Source organism: Silurus meridionalis, chromosome 24 (assembly GCF_014805685.1).
Source record: "Silurus meridionalis isolate SWU-2019-XX chromosome 24, ASM1480568v1, whole genome shotgun sequence".
Taxonomy (NCBI): Eukaryota; Metazoa; Chordata; class Actinopteri; order Siluriformes; family Siluridae; genus Silurus; species Silurus meridionalis.
The window spans coordinates 14,408,976-14,426,078 of NC_060907.1; the positions used below are offsets into that span (position 1 = coordinate 14,408,976).

Below are 17,103 nucleotides of genomic sequence, written 5' to 3' on the forward strand. Positions count from 1 at the left end.
AAACAGAAAAATTAGGTACAGTAATCCCCGTTTATCACGGTGGTTACGCTCCAAAACCGCCTGCAATAAAACGAAAAACTGCGATAAACGGACGACACCCCAAAAATGCTATTTTATGTATATAGTACTGTAAAATTTTACTTCATTTTATAATTAATAATTATATTTCTATTAGTAATTTTCATTATTTCAACATAAAACTCCATAAATACTATTCCTATATATATATATTATAAGTTTTTTGGTGTATCATGCTCTCCACGAGAGACCGGAAAAATCTGCGAAACAGGAGTGTAGTGGAGGTGAAGAGAGTTTCTGATAGGGTGTTGAACGTGAAGCTGGAAGTTGAAGGGATGATGATAAATGTCATCAGTGCCTATGCTCCACAAGTTGGCTGTGAGATGGAGGAGAAAAAAAGATTCTGGATTGAATTAGATGAAGTGGTAGATGGTGTACCTAGGAAAGAACAATTGGTGATTGGGGCAGACTTTAAAGGGCATGTAGGCGAAGGGAACAGAGGTGATGAGGAGGTGATAGGTAGGTATGGTTTTAAGTAAAGAAATGTGGAAGGGCAGATGGTGGTAGGTTTTGCTAAAAGGATGGAAATGGCAGTGGTGAACATTATTTTAAGAAGAAGGAGGATCATAAGGTTGATGTATAAGAGTGGAGGAAGGTGCACACAGGTGGACTATGTTCTATGCAGGAGATGCAACCTGAAGGATATTGGAGACTGTAAGGTGTTGGCGGGGGACAGTGTAGCTAGACAGCATCGGATGGTGGTCTGTAGGATAGTTTTGGAGGCGAAGAAGAGGAGGAGAGTGAAGACTAAAGAAGAATAAGATGGTGGAAACTGAAGGAGGAAGACTGTAGTGTGAGGTTCAGGGAAGACAGGGGCTCGGTGGTGGTGAAGAGATGCTGGATGATTGGGAAACTACTGCAGGAGTGATGAGGGAGGCAGCTGGAAATAGAAAGCAAGACAAGGAGACGTGGTGGTGGAATGAGGAAGTGCAGGAGAGCATAAGGAGAAAGAGGTTGGCAAAACATAAGTGGGATCGACAGAGTGATGAGAAAAGTAGGCAGGAGTACAAGGAGATGCAGCAGCAGGTAAAGAGGGATGTGGTGAAAGCCAAGGAAAATGCATATGAGGAGCTGTATGAGAAGTTGGACACTAAGGAAGGAGAAAAGGATTTGTACCGATTGGCCAGGGAGAGGGACCGAGCTGGGAAGGATGTACTGCTAGTTAGAGCAATAAAGGATGGAGAGGGAAATGTGTTGACTAGTGAGGAGAGTGTGTTGAGAAAATGGGGGGAGTATTTTGAGCAGCTGATGAATGAGGAAAATCAGAGAGAGAGAAGGTTGGACGATGTGGAGTTGGTGAAGCAGGATGTAGATAGGATTAGTAAGGAGGAGGTGAGAGCAGCGATTAAGAGGATGAAGAGTGGAACTTTGGTTGGACCAGATGACATACCGGTAGAAGCGTGGAGATGTTTAGGAGAGATGGCAGTGGAGTTTTAAACCAGATTGTTTAACAAGATTCTGGAAGGTGAGAGGATGCCTGAAGAATGGAGAAGGAGTGTGCTGGTACCGATCTTAAAGCATAAGGGAGACCTGCAGTAACAACAGGGGAATTAAGTTGATCAGTCACACCATGAAGTTATGGGAAAGAGTAGTGGAGAGAAGAGGTGACCATCTGTGAGCAACAGTATGTATATATTGTTATATATATAATATTGTGATTTATGTTGAGAGTAGTGAGCAGGTTGAGAAGAGCCTGGAGAGGTGGAGATATGCGCTGGAGAAAAGGGGAATGAAAGTCAGCAGGAATAAGACAGAGTATATGTGTGTGAATGAGAGGGAGGGCAGTGGAGTGGTGCGGTTGCAGGAAGAAGAGGTGGAGAAAGTGGAGGAGTTCAGGTACCTGGGGTCAACAGTGCAAAGTAATGGAGAGTGTGTTAGAGAAGTAAAGAAAAGAGTGCAGGCAAGGTGGAGTGGGTGGAGACGAGTGGAGACAGTGGCATTGAGTAGAAGACAAGAGGTGGAGCTGGAGGTAGCAGAGCTGAAGATGTTAAGGTTTTCGTTGGGAGTGACGAGGATGGACAAGATTAAAAATGAGTTTATTAGAGGGACAGCGCATGTAGGATGTGTTGGTGACAAGGTGAGGGAGGCGAGATTGAGATGGTTTGGACATGTGCAGAGGAGGGACGTAAATTATATTGGTAGAAGAATGCTGAGGATGGAGCCACCAGGTAGGAGGAAAAGAGGAAGGCCAATGGATGTGGTGAGGGAAGACATGCAGGTAGTTGGTGTGAAAGAGGCAGATGTAGAGGACAAGGTGGTGTGGAGACGGATGATCCTCTGTGGCGACCCCTAATGGGAGCAGCCGAAAGAAGAAGAAGAAGAAGAAGTAAGCTGCCCACACACTGCCCCCTATTGTCGAATTCTCAGAACTACAGCTGTCACTCTTAAAGTTTTGTTACTAATAACATGAGGAATAGTATTGTTTTTAAAAGCAGGTTGTCACGATACCTTTCTAGTACCGGTATATCGTGCAACACTAGTTTCAATATAAATTCTTTGTAAAGACTATATTTATATATATATATATATATATATATATATATATATATATATATATATATATATATATATATATATATATAAAATATACAAGAAATGCTTATAGCATTCTTAAGATATTCACAATAACAATTAAAAAGATTGACCTTTTTTTAAATAAAAAACAGAAATACTATATGTGTGTGTTTGTGTGTGTGTGTGTGTGTGTGTGTGTGTGTGTGTGTGTGTGTGTTTGTTACCAAAATAACTTGGTCCTCTGGCACAAACACTTTCAGATGTTCATTCTGTGCTTCTTCAGCCACTAGGTGTGGCTCAGGTCCTGGTGCTGTCCAACAAAAATATGTTGTTGGATGCCTTCCTTTGGATGAACACAATAGTTTAACGTGGTTTGTGGGACAAATTTGCTTCTCTGAAATGGATCACAATGTTTTCATGTAAATTCCATTAACTTTTTTTACACTAGGTGGCAGCCCAGAGGTAATAGCAGACAGAGGATTAAGTAGGAGCCTAACTTCCTCTAAGCATGCTTAGATAATAGTCCAAAAAGTTATGAATTATGAATTAAGGCATATGTTTCAAATGTGACCCACAGAATCATTATAATAAATTCATTCATTCATTTGTACTAATCGAATGTGGAAAAATCTAATGTTGAAAAGATTACTTAGTTGTCCAGCTTGTTATGCCTTAAACCTGCTTTTGTATATCTGCCTTCATGATGGAAACTGGATCTTGTTCTGGGAGTTTGCTGTGGTCCGTTTGAAGGTTTGTCAGCCACTTGGCTTCGGTGGTGTGCCATGGCTCTTTCTCCCATATGTATGATTTGGACAATGGAGCAGTGGAAAAGGCAGCCGGGTTTGATGAATTAAATTTTTTTTTCACTTCACATGGATGGACGGATGCATATGCATTGCTTACCTGGGAAAGAGATGGGACCTGGATGCACTATAGGGGAAAATGGCAAGCTAGTAAAGGCAACGTGATCCTCAGGGCAATGTTGTCCTGGGAACACCTATATCCTAGCATTGATGTGGATGTTAAATTTACACATCACCTACCTAAACATTGTTGCAAACCAATAAACCTTCATAGCAATGTTATTCTGGCATTTCCTTCAGGTTCAGGTTAAAATCAATGTCAAGCCAAAATCACATATATGTTCATTGAAATAAATTTTGAATTACAACGTATGTTGTGTTTGACAGAGGGGTGTAATAGGAAATTAATTTTCATGCTTTTTTTATTAGACATCTGTAATTAAAATGAAGTTATAATACAATCAGTATTAGGGGTTACTATTCCAAAGCTCACTTTTATGAACAAGGGAATATTGCTCAGTTTGTCAAACTTTTCACTGTTACCCTGGGAGACTACAGTTTGGAAGCAAGGTGAAGAACCCCTTCTGAGAAATCTTAAGAACAGGATGTGCCCAGGACTTCAGAACACTCACACTGCCTCCCACCACAGGCTGAACTAAAACCTTCTCTCAGAGCTTGCCTGTTGTGATACACACAAGGTATTGATTGTTCTTTCTATCCTTCTTGACCACCATTTACTTAATATTCTCTAGAATGAGTTATCCAATGTACGCCTGGTTAAAAGCATGAAAGTAGGCCAAGCCAAATTCACAGTTCACAAATCTGAGTAGCAAAGGAGAACTAGACTCGTATCTCTACTGTGGGAATCGCTAACTTTGAGCTGCTCAGTCTGCATTATGTTCAGTTCCCTGTTTATCACCAACCACAAAAGCTTACCTCAACCAATGCAAACCTTTAGTAAGTCTTTCAAAATATTCATGACCTAAATATTTCTTACATCCTCCAGATAAGGCACTTTCTACTCATATTACAAATTTGAAAAAATGGTCTCAAGCAGACTTTGCATCTGTTTGCATGCTAAACAATTTTTGTCCAATAAGAAAATAATGATAACTGTCAACATAGAAAAAACCATGCACACATTATACAACACCATTTGGAGCAAATCAGTGCATTATGGAATACCAATGGTGTACACTTATACAGCATTATGACATAAAGTAAATTATGTATTCATGTATGTAGTGTCATGTTGATATTTACTGATATTGATATTGAGTCACCACCGATCTGCTCATCAGGGACAAACTTATACTTATAAAGAACATTTTACTAATTTTTATCACCACATTATCTGTGTAAAGCTGTTTTGAGACAATGTTCTTTGTTAAAAGGCGCAATACAAAAAAAATGAATTGAATTGTATTGTATTGACTTGACATAGTTATTGTATATATTTATAATTACCATTAACATCCCAAATGTATTTAGTACCAATTAGATATTGCTGTCAAACTAACAAAACAGCTTACAGGTCTGATGTGTGTCTTGTGCTAGTATTAGAAAGTTCAAATAAAGGTGTAAGGTGTGCCTGTAAATCAGGTTGCAGTTTAAAGCTGAAAAGCTACCTGGAGCTGAAGTTTGTACCTTGATCAGAAAGAAAAATACAACAGTGATTCTCTGGTGATAAATCTCTTTATTGCCATTAGACAGAAGTCACAATCTATGCTGATTAGCTCTTCTTTTTCATTCTGAGGGCCCAAAGGAGATAGTTATGCAGTATAGATTATTAGTAAACACAAAGTAACACAAATAATGTATCTTTATATCAATTTAACACAATTACAGTTTCACCTCATGGTCTGACACTTTTTCATTCTCATAATTTCACTGAAAGCCTTGGTAATAAAATTGAGTAAAAAAAATAATCTTATTTCTTATCAATTATCTCTCTCAAAATACACAAATACAATTATTCCATGTTACATTATATATCTTTTACAGTTACATATAAAATAGATGCAAAGCTATTCAGTATAGACCCTTTTGTATCATTTTACTACCACCTTTATTATCCCTACTTTATTACTTTCTTTATGTTAGTACTATTATAATGCTCGTTCTTTCTTTCTTTCTTTCTTTCTTTCTTTCTTTCTTTCTTTCTTTCTTTCTTTCTTTCTTTCTTTCTTTCTTTCTTTCTTTACTACACTCTTTCCTTGCTTCTCTCAGTGTTGTCTGCCTTGCTGATTGTGCTGTGTCTACTTCCTAGTCTTGTTTACTTTTTTATCCTTTTTAATCATTTTTATTATTGCTAATATTCTAGAAAAGGCTGGGAGGGTTTAAAAGTGAGAATCCCATATTATAAACAGCAACAGCGCTGACCTAAAAAAAAAACACACAAAAAAACCCAATGAAACCTCAAACAAACTCCTTGAAAAACATTTAAGGCTAACTTAAAATCATTTGAGATTTATGCAAACTATATGAACCCTAGTGAAACCCCTGATGTGGTCTTATTCTTGTTAAAGCACAGATTTTCCACCTCTCAAACACATTTCTCCTAGAGGAGTTATTTCAGTTTAGGTTTCCTTGCATTATATTTAGGGGAAGTGTTTTCAAAACACACACAAATGATGGTCCTTGGCTCAGCAATCTTCACCAAACAGTTATTCACAGTTCCCCTTAGCTAGTCCTAGTTCAGATCATCTTTTGGGCTGTGTCAATGTATCAACAGGCCTAGACAGTCACCTAATGAAACTCTTATCCACAAAAAAACTTATATCCAAAGTAAGTTCATTATTTTCAAGTGAGCCAACTGGCACATTGTCACAAGATTGCACACCAGTTTTGCTGAGATGTCTTTGTGGTATAACCCATGATCTAGCAACCAAAAAAAAACACTTCTGTATGTGTCAGTGATTCAGTACACGGGTATCCAAAGCAGTCATATGCACACTAAAGCATAGCAAAAATATACATACTGGCTTGATGGGCTGTCAAGGTAATAATGCACATTAAAGTGAGAAATGCTAAACTTATCCAGTTGCTCCAGTTCCAATTCCCAAGTTAGATTTTTAAAAGATCTCTAAACATTCACTCTTTTTGACTCTATTCTCACAATTTATCTCACAGCTATTCTAGCTGGACCAAATCTGCAAATGTCTCCCACAGTAAGTATCGATGAAGTGGGCAGTTTAAATTTGTATTAGTAAATTAGATGAAGTGGCTAAAGACCAAAATCCTTAGGAAGGTTTTCCACTCAGAAAATGTCTTGCACGGGTTGGTCAAAGAAGTTGAGTCCTCAGTCCATCAGGTGCTGTCTTAAAAAAACAGACGCTGCCAACATTGCTTTAGAGGTTGCAGAAGCAGAAGGTCAGTGCTCAGACCATACACCACACACTGCAACAAGTCTCTTTGTATGAACATCGCTCCAGAAGGGAGCCTCTTTTAAGTTTGGCTCAGATGGTGTCCAGCATGTGTGGTGACGTCCTGTTGAGAAAATTGTGTTTTGCCCACAGTCAAGCATGGTGGTGGTAGCTTCATGGTGTGAGGCTGCATGAGTGCTGCTGGTACTGGGAAGCTGCGGTATATTGAGGGAAACATGGATTCCAACATGTAATATGATATTTTGAAGCAGAACATTATGCCCTCTCTTCAGAAACTGGGCCGAACTGCAGTTTTCCAACATAATAGCCAAAGCAAACACACCGCCAAGATGACAACTGCCTTGCTGAGGAAGCTGATGGTGAAGGTGATGGAAGGGCCAAGTTTGCTCCATGCCTAGGAGGATGAAAGCAGTGCTAGATAACAATAGTTTTTACACAAAATGTGGACACATTTTTGACATGTTCACTTAGGGTGTACTCACTTTTGTTGCCAACTATTTAGACAATAATGGCTGCATATTAAGTTGTTTTCTGAGGACAGTAAATCTGTACTGTTATACAAACTGCACACTGACTACACTAAATTATAAGTTTAACTTCTATTGTATTGTCCCATAAGAAGATTTACTAAAATGATTGATGAAATGTGAGGGGTGTACTTACTTTTGTGGGATACTGTATATACAAGTTTCTTTAATTACTTGTTTATTGAATTCTGACAAAATGTTAACAAAATAGTTTCTTGTATATGTGTATTTTTTAAGGTTATACTATTTTTATTGTATAATTTATGAAATATAAAGATCATAATTTGAAGTGTGGTTTCTTTTTACTGTTTGTATCTTTATGACTCACATGATAATTTTGTCTGAATGCATTCTCATTTTGTGGGGAAGCTTTAACCTTTCATTTGCACTGTATGTCTCAGTCGCCATGGCTGCTCATCAGGGATAAATACACACCATTCACCTTAACTGTTGATTTCTGTAGAGCTGCTTTGAGACAATGTCTGTTGTGAAAAGCGCTATAGAAATAAACTTCTCTTGACTTGTCTCTTAGTTTTAATACTTTTGATTGCATTAAAGATTAAAACCTCAATTCTGTAATATGTGAGCAAAATGAAACTTCCTTAATCAACATTGCAGTCTCAGCTGACAGTAGTCATGCGTCCCATTTGAGCATGTGCCAATGTCTTTGGGTGAAAGGCAGTATGAAGGGTATGAAGGCGCATTCAGGAAAATTGTCTGTAATCCAGCTCAACTGAAGATTGTGTAAATAAAATCTTCCATTTTATACATTTTACATTGTGTTAATAAATTATGTTTAACACATATTTTTAAAATATATCATTTTGAAGAACAGGGTATATAATATATATAATATATTATATATTATATTTGGGATTTTAAGGATTAAACAGCACGCTAATATACTTCAATACACATTGAAAATGCTTACAATAGAATTTTGAACAGATTTTGCATGCAAGCATTTTTATCTAAACCATGCAATTATAATTCTAGACTTCCTTGAATTGTATGCAAATCAAGGGCATATGTGATCCTATCTATATTTGTGTTGCAGGAATACACACTATAATGCTAATCAAGGGCACCTGTTATTACAAGTGGAAATCCCCAGAGTTACACAAACCACATTATACGCTATTGAAATATGTAAAGCTTCACATTGTTGTATTTTTTTCGGTAAATCATTAAAGCTAGCAACTAGAACAGGGTGTGTGATGTTCTTTTAGGAAATCATACACCAGAGGTAGGTGCCATAAAACTTGGTTTTATTGCACCAAGGCATAAAGTATAAGTAAGTAATTGGTGTTCTTTGCACTCTTATGGTTTCACTATGTAATGGTAAAATTTCACAGTGGTTAAGATTAAAAGTGCACTGTGTCATGGTTGACCCTGAGCTTCAACCCTTACTTCCTAGTTGATATACAGTAGGATCCATTGGTATTGGCACCCTTGGTAAATTTGTGCAAAGAAAGCTGTGGAAAATGTCTTTATTGCTTAAACTTTTGATTTTGATCACAAAAACCACTATATTTATTGCAATCATAGTTTTCTTATGTGTTTTTCCTGTTGACACTAATCTCATAGCATACCACATTAATGTTGGCTAATAGTGTGCCTGCCAATAACAAACCATTAAAAAAAAGTTTAGGATTCAGGAGAAGCTGCTCAATATAGGGATATTTAAATCTTAAATTTGCTGTAAAATAAATTCCATCAATCCAGCACTACCTCATAATATGTACAATTATTTTAAATTGCAAAAAAATGCAAAAGTGAAAATAATTACATAATGCGCCAATGGGATTTAGATTCAAACAAAAAATGCTGGTATCTAAGATGTGCTTATTAAATACTTCCATTTGCACCCCATCCTCACCCCCAAAAAAGCTTAAGCTTATGCTAAACAACTAAAAAAATGTTATGTGCAAGCATTTTCTCAAAAACTATAAAACTGCAATCCTGAGTTCCTTTAATTTCTATTCAAATCAAGAACATGTGTGTTGCTATCTATACTTTGTTGCATGCATAAAAGTATTAATGCTTTTAAAAGGCTATTATTATTACAAATGGAAATCCCCTGAGCTACACAAATCTCATTTGATCGCTATAAAAAGCACTCTTAAATGTTTAAAGCCTCGCCTCATTGTATTAGTCTGGTCATAAATCATTATAGCTAACATCCAAAGCAGGGTCTGTGGTGTTCTTTTTTTGCAAATCATATACCAGAGGTAGGTGCAATCAAACCTTAAGTTTATCCAGACATAAGGGCCCCAAATGTTCAATGTTGTTTTACTTTTAATGTTTTTGTCATATTATAATTTTTGTTACATTTTGAAAGCTATTACTTATTATTTCCACGAATTTCCCTTTAATTGTGAATGGTTAATGAAATTGCTTTCACTAGGTGTGTTGTGTGTAACGGGAAAAAATTATTTTTAATTAGAACATGGATTTATCACCAGAAATATTGGATAATGAATCACAAGACACAAAAACGTGAGTACACAACCTGTAAAATACATGTTCTCTAATTCTGATATACTTTTAAATATTTCATTACAATCCTTTTTTTTTTTTTAATCAGATATCAGATAGTTGAAGAGAGGTCTGGGGTGTTTCTCAAACAATGGGAATCCCAGGTTCGTCCTTACATTGAAATGATTGACTACCTACGGCGTATCGGCATCGAGAAGGATCTTGCCCTACCATCCATTGCAGTTGTTGGAGACCAAAGTTCTGGAAAAAGCTCAGTTTTGGAGGCATTGTCTGGTGTGGCTTTACCCAGAGGCAGTGGTAAGAGATATATCTGCTCATTAGTACATGCCGAGTGTTCAGTCATATTAAAAAGCTCTTAGTTTTTACTAAAAAGAAATTAATACTTTTGACACAACATCAAAGAAAAGAAATATCACTGAGAGCAATTGCATATAGCTATATGAAGGCTTGTGTATGTATCTACTCTTCTGGAATGTACTCCAAAGGATCTAAAGTCAGGTACTGTGAGGAGGCCTGGGATGTAGTCAGCGTTCCAATTTGTTCCAAAGAAGTTCAATAGTATTGAGGTCAAAACACTGGAGATCTTCCACTTCATTTTTTAGTTATACCTTCATGGAGCTGGCTTTGTCCACACTGTCATACTGGAACAGGTTTGGGTCTCCTAGTTCAAGTGAAAGAAATATATAACCCTCATACAAAGACATTTTAAACAAATGAGTGCCTCCAACTTTGTGGTAACAGTTTGGGGAAGAACCACATATGGCTGGAAAAGTCTAACGTCCCAGTACTTTTGTCCATAAAGTATACATTTTCAGAAATTACTCTACTGCTAAAGTTTTATAAGCACAACTAACTGTCTTACTAACAGAGAGATGACAGAGGATATAAAAGGTCTACACCACTCTGTTAGAATTTTTCTAATATTAGATCTTTTCCCATTCTTTGTAAACCTTTGGCAGACCATGGCTTTAGCAAACAGATGAACCCTAGAAGATTTCAAGATCAAACTGAAACACCTGATATTTAATTGTGGGTTAATCAGAATCAATTCATTAATGACATTTGTATGATTTTTTTTTTACCTGTGTTTTAAAGCGATTGGTTATGAGTACATGTATTCTGAGTACAGTCACTGCCCCATTATTAAGAACTATACACATGTATGCTTCCAGGTTATCGTTGTTAATTTCAATATTATTACGTTTTTCCTTTCTTTATTACATTTTTCCTTTCTTCCCTAAAACATTTCTGTTTGTTTTTGCTCAAATCACAGAAAGCTATAGTATGAATTATTTGAATTGAATTTTTTATTGTCATTATTTATGTAAAAAATATACATATACTAATGCTGGATATCCAATGTAGTTATAAGACTTTAAAATATACTTTAATGAACATTATTCTACATAACACCAGCTCTGACTGTAGTTCTGGCTGCAACGCTTACATAAATGTACCCATTTGCAAATGTTGCTTCTGTAACAACTTGAACAGAAACATAAATGGCAAATACTCCCATAAATGTATTAAAAAAAACAACAGGTGTAATTATTGTGATGTAGCTTTCTGTGAGGAATTCTTTAAGGATTCTTGTTGGAGATTTTCTTTCTTATCTTGCATGCAAGGCAGGAAAGTTGTAAGGACAGAGGGCTTTGTGCATTTTTGTCACATTTAGGTATCACTTTACAGTAACAGGACATAGATAAGCTTGTACTAACATGCAAACTAAATGTTACTTTATAATGAACTAATAATGAGTTAAGGCATATACTATTTAAGAACTAACCTTAACTACACCATGAGTCACATGAATTCATGTGTGAACAATGGCTACCTTAATTGTTGTACATGTTAGTACATGTTTGTTAATTAATGTATTAATTAACACTTTAGAAAGAATGTGAATTACGCACAAAGGATAATTTAGCTACATCCAATGGTGTTTGTAATGTATTTTAAATTGTGTACTTTTAATTCATATTTCTTCTCATAGAGCAGGTTATATTTAGGTTAGCATAAAGTGTTGATTAATACATTATTTAACAAACGTACTAACATGTAATTAAGGTAGCCGTTGTTCACACATGAATTCATGTGACTGTGATGTAGTTAACTTTAGTTTTTGATTAGTATATGCCTTAACTCACCATTAGTTCATAATAAAGTAACATTTAGTTTGCATATTAGTTCATGCTTATTTATGTACTGTTTCCTTAAAGTGTTACCCACATTTAATTTTAAGAAAGAAATAAATAGGAAAAGGAACCATGGTTAATAGATGAAACTAGAATAGGAAGTCATTTGTTTCATAGTCAAATTTTATGAATAAGCAATAATATTACAGCGCTCCTAAATAAATGGGGGAGTGGTAGCTCCAGTGGTTAAGGTGCTGGATTACTGATCGGAAGGTCGGGGGTTCAAGCCCCGGTATCGCCAAGCTGTCACTCTTGGGCTCTTGAGCAAGGCCCTTAACCCTCTGTGCTCCAGGGGCGCTGTATCATGGCAGACCCTGCGCTCTGACCCCAGCTTCCAAGCAAGCTGGGATATGCAAAGAACAAAATTTCACTGTGCTGTAATGTATATGTGACAAATAAAGGCTATTTTTTATTTTTATTTTTATTTTAAAGAATTAAAGTTTTGCTTCTGCATTAGGAATTGTCACCCGTTGTCCGCTGGAGCTGAAACTGCGGAAGCTGCATGAAGGCTCAAGTTGGACGGCTGTCATTTCCTACCGAGATGTGCAAGAGACATTCACGGATCCTTCACAAGTTGAGGGTCATGTCAGAAGAGGTATGAATAGCTCAGAAATATATATCTTATTCAATATCTTTTTTTTTGTATGTTTAATTAAATTAAATTAAATGTATTTGTCTGTGTGTGTGTGTGTGTGTGTGTGTGTGTGTGTGTGTGTGTGTGTGTGTGTGTGTGTGTGTAGCCCAAAATATTCTGGCTGGAGATGGTGTTGGGATTTGTGATGAACTCATCAGTTTAATGATCACGTCTCCTGATGTATGTGACCTCACCCTGATTGATTTACCTGGCATAACTAGAGTACCTGTGAAAGGTCAACCCGAAGACATTGGAGATCAGGTGTATAAACTATTTACATGAATATTTAATGCATCCATACAGGATTTTGGAACTGTTTTCTTTAATTGTTGACCTCTTGGTTTTTCAGATTAGACGGCTTATTCTGAAGTTTATTGAAAAGCGAGAAACCATTAATTTGGTTGTCGTACCCTGCAATGTGGACATAGCAACAACCGAGGCACTGCGGATGGCACAGGGGGTGGATCCTAATGGAACAAGAACTTTAGGTAAAAGTTCAAATAAAAATTCAAATCCCTGTTATTAGAGTCAATTGACTTTGAGATTTATGCAAAGGACCAGACTCGCAGTTCCACATTGCTCTCTTTATATCCACAGCAATTCTGACAAAGCCAGATTTGGTGGATAAAGGAGCAGAAGCTGATATTTTGCAGGTTATGCAGGGTAAAGTTGTTACTCTGAAAAAAGGCTTCATCATGGTACGATGTAGGGGTCAGAGCGACATTAATGAGAACCTCTCCTTGGCTGAGGCCACGAAATTGGAGACTGAATTCTTCAAGTCCCACATTCACTTTAGGTAACTGGTTTCGTTCGTACAAAATAAAAAACATAATACAGCATAATGCACTATTGATAATATCATTCTCTCTCCTCCAGCTATCTTTTAGAAGAACAGAAAGTCACAACACGCTGTCTTGCCACTAAGCTCACCAAAGAGCTGGTTGAACATATCAAGGCAAGTTTAAAAATTTTCTCAAAAGATTTATACACGATCACATGACAACAGGGCCGAATTCTTAAAAGTTGTATTTTTTTTCCACAGGCATCACTGCCAACCCTCACAGAGCAAATTCAAATACGCTTGTCTGCTGTTAAGCTAGAACTCAGGAACTATGGCCAAGGGCCTCCAATGGAGCCAGAGAAAATGGGTTCTTATCTAAGCAAGGTAAGTCTTTCAGGCGTTTAGCATAGATGGAATAAATACTTATGTTTTGAGGATTTTTAATTTCTTATTATATCTGAGCAGAGAATCCTGGAGTTCAGTGATCAAATCAGCGAGCTCTGTCGGTCCGGGACATCAGGAGAGAAAAACATCTATTCTCTCCTGCGACCTGTGTTCAAGCAATGGGAATCCCTTCTCAAAAGCTCCAAAGAATTATGTACATCATGAGTTTTGTCTTTTTCTTTTTTCTTTTTCATAAACACTTAAACGTTACATAGAACAAGGTTAGGACTGTACAAAGGAATAATCTGGAAAAGAGTAACAGGAAATGTGTGCTAATGAACCATTAGGAAAATTTGGATTTGACAGAGGGTTGCACACCAATACCCTACAGGGTCTTGGTGACATGTTGAAACGACTGTCTAGCTATAATTCAATTCCCACTGTGCTCTGTTAAAAGAGGATATTTTAGTTTCTTCTTAATAACTTAGAAGTAATATCCTACATCAGATTATCCATCTTTTTCAAAGAAACATGCTTGAATCAGTAAAAAAGGATAATTAGAATAAAAAGTATGGAAATTGTGATCAAATTTATTACAAATTACTTTACAATGGGAATCCTGTTTTCTATGGCCATCCCTTTTATTTTGAAATATAACTTAATATGTTCATTATATCAGGCTGTCTTCTTAAGTATTAGGAATACAAACAATACGCAGAAAAACCACACACAAAATCCATTTCACATGATTGGAAATTCTAACCAAATAATTACCTAAGCTATACAGACAAAATAACTAGGAATGAACTATCTGCAAGTTTCATATATACATTATTTCTTCTTATTGTTCTTAGCTAGGTATAAATGGTTGAGTGAGCAACATGCATTATAATCATCTTAATATTAATTCCTGTACATTATATCTATAAAATGAATTTATTTTTAAGATGAAATTTATCCAAACATTAATATTGTATACTTCCACATGGTAACCAAATCATAATTTTACTGTCTGAGTCATGTTCTGTCTTTGGTTTAAATGAAGTCAGGAACGAAGTGCAGGAGATGACGGAAAACTATGAGGCACATCGCGGGAGAGAGATAATAACGTTCAGTGACTACTGTGTATATGAGTCGCTGATCCAGAAGCATGTGAACAACCTCAAACCACCAGCTATCGAGACCCTGAAGACTATTAGAGGTATTGTGAGGTCTTACATACATACAAGCACCAAATGTGTGTAGGAACCCTGTTGTTCTTTTTTTTTATTAGGAGATCAAGCACAGAAGGTGCACAGAGACTCCACTGTTGTTCTGATATTTCTTCTTGATCCACTTTTACTTCTGACTGGGTTGTTTAATGCAGACCATTGAATCATTTAGGGAAATGTTGTAATACTTGCCACCCTGATTAGAGAGAGTCTAAGGAACATCTAGACTAAAGTTGGTGCAAGTGATGCAAATGCCCAAATGTAAAAGTCAGTCATATCTGAGTGTCCCTGGTGGAGACAAGTTCAACACACCCTATTAATGTGATTGTTCAAAAATTTTAATGCTCCAAATTGTTTGCCCGTAATATGTTAATAATCTGACAGCAAAGCTGTCAAACCAGAAGTAAGGCTGTATTTTAACAGTGGCTTTGTCACAAGACTTTGTAGGTATCTTAATGGACCATGACCTGAGGCTCTACAACAAATTTCATGAGCTACCATGATTCCATGACCTACTGGTAAAAATGCCTATATCTAATGGCCATGTTTGCTACTCCACCACATTTTGCCCAGTGTCCACCAAATTTGTATCACATTTTAATATACTCCAGAACACTTTTATGTTTTTAAATTGAAAACCTTTTCTCCCACAGAGAATTCCAACACTCTCCATAGTCTATCATGAGTGAAACCGCTTTTAAATTTCTTTTAAGTTATGACTTCTTTCCAGTGATTGCTTAGACAACAGTTGTAGCATATCAGTGAAATTGCAGCTCACCGCATATGGGTAATTGGCCCCTGAAAATAATATTTTTAGCTTTATTGTATTTCAATTTCCTTTTTACAGCCATTGTGCAAAATGAGTTTAGAGCCCAGTGTGAGCTGTGCTTCCCAAACTATCCCCATCTGAGATATATGATAATAGTAAGTAAAATTATCAGGACATGTTTACCTATATATGATATAAATCTGATTATATTTGTCATGTTAAGGCTTAAAAATTCAATAATCTACATGTCTTCAGAATCAGATTGATGACATTCAGTCACAACAGGAGGCAAAAGTGGAAAAGCGAATCATGGAGTACATCAGCATGGAGAAACTGGTGTTCACCCAAGATCCCATTTTCACCCAGAAGATGGTCGATTTCCGGTTTGTTGAAAAGAGGCAGGAGGAGGAGTCTGTGTGTTTAGACACTGGAGAAAATGCAACCTCTCCCAACAACTGTGCTGTCTTCGACACCAGAAAGCTAACACCTGACAAATGGATAATCTACTATGAGGTATATAACAAAGCTATATTTAACTATGTGTTACAGTAAGGACAAAAGCTTTCAAAACTCCCTTAGTTATTATACTGTGTACGCTAAACCTAACTCTTCTTCCTTTTTTAACAGATTGTCTACCAGCGATTAGCAGATTTCATCCCGATGTTAATCCTGTTGTTTATACTGAAAGAAGCTGTTGTCATGTTGCGGGCAGAATCCATGGATCTGCGTAATGTTGCTGATGTTCCCAAACTGCTCAGTGAAGACTCAGAGTCAGGACGAAGGAGAACAGAGTTACATCAGCGCATGGAACGACTACGGATGGCCCAGGAGAGGATCACTATTAATATCTGAAATCTTGCATCATTTTCCTCAATTTGAAATTTGAAATTTTTTTCCAAAGATTAATATGCAAATTGGAGTTATTTAACCAAAAATCTTGGAATCTATTTACAGAAAATTACAATGTCCAAGTGAACGGCTGGCATCTGGCATGCATCTTTATACAATTAAAAATATTTTCCAATAAAAAAGCAGTGGTGGACAAAGTACACAAACCATGTAGTTGAGTAAAAGTAGAGATCCAGTAGGTAAAATATTACTTCAATAAAAGTAAAAGTGCTCTTTTAAACTTTCACTTGAGTAAAAGTACAAAAGTATTTGTCTTCAAAATGTACTTAAGTATCCAAAATACTATGGCTAAAATGTTCCTATTATCATTTTTGTCACAAGTCTCTTTGCTTAATCAACTCAGTTTATGTGAAAAGACTAATGTTACTCTTAAAAGCGGCAATCAAAACAAGTGGTCTACCCTGATTGGCAGC

At 36.5% G+C, this 17,103-nt stretch overlaps 1 protein-coding gene across 2 annotated transcripts; it reads left to right on the forward strand.

Moving 5' to 3' along the window:
- Positions 1 to 9,456: 9,456 nt before the first annotated feature.
- On the forward strand, positions 9,457 to 16,881 carry mxh (myxovirus (influenza virus) resistance H). 2 transcript variants are annotated; one of them, XM_046837467.1, is made up of 14 exons: positions 9,457 to 9,539; positions 9,716 to 9,807; positions 9,896 to 10,104; positions 12,460 to 12,597; positions 12,743 to 12,897; positions 12,986 to 13,124; positions 13,234 to 13,432; positions 13,513 to 13,591; positions 13,679 to 13,801; positions 13,883 to 14,015; positions 14,847 to 15,002; positions 15,860 to 15,936; positions 16,037 to 16,294; positions 16,409 to 16,881. In XM_046837467.1, exons 2-14 carry the CDS (start codon positions 9,758 to 9,760, stop codon positions 16,631 to 16,633), a joined length of 1,941 nt encoding a protein of 646 aa, XP_046693423.1. In that variant the 5' UTR covers positions 9,457 to 9,539; positions 9,716 to 9,757; the 3' UTR covers positions 16,634 to 16,881. The 2 variants fall into 2 exon arrangements, with proteins under 2 accessions (XP_046693423.1, XP_046693424.1); XM_046837468.1 differs by having other exon boundaries at positions 9,463 to 9,539; positions 9,755 to 9,807.
- Positions 16,882 to 17,103: the final 222 nt, after the last annotated feature.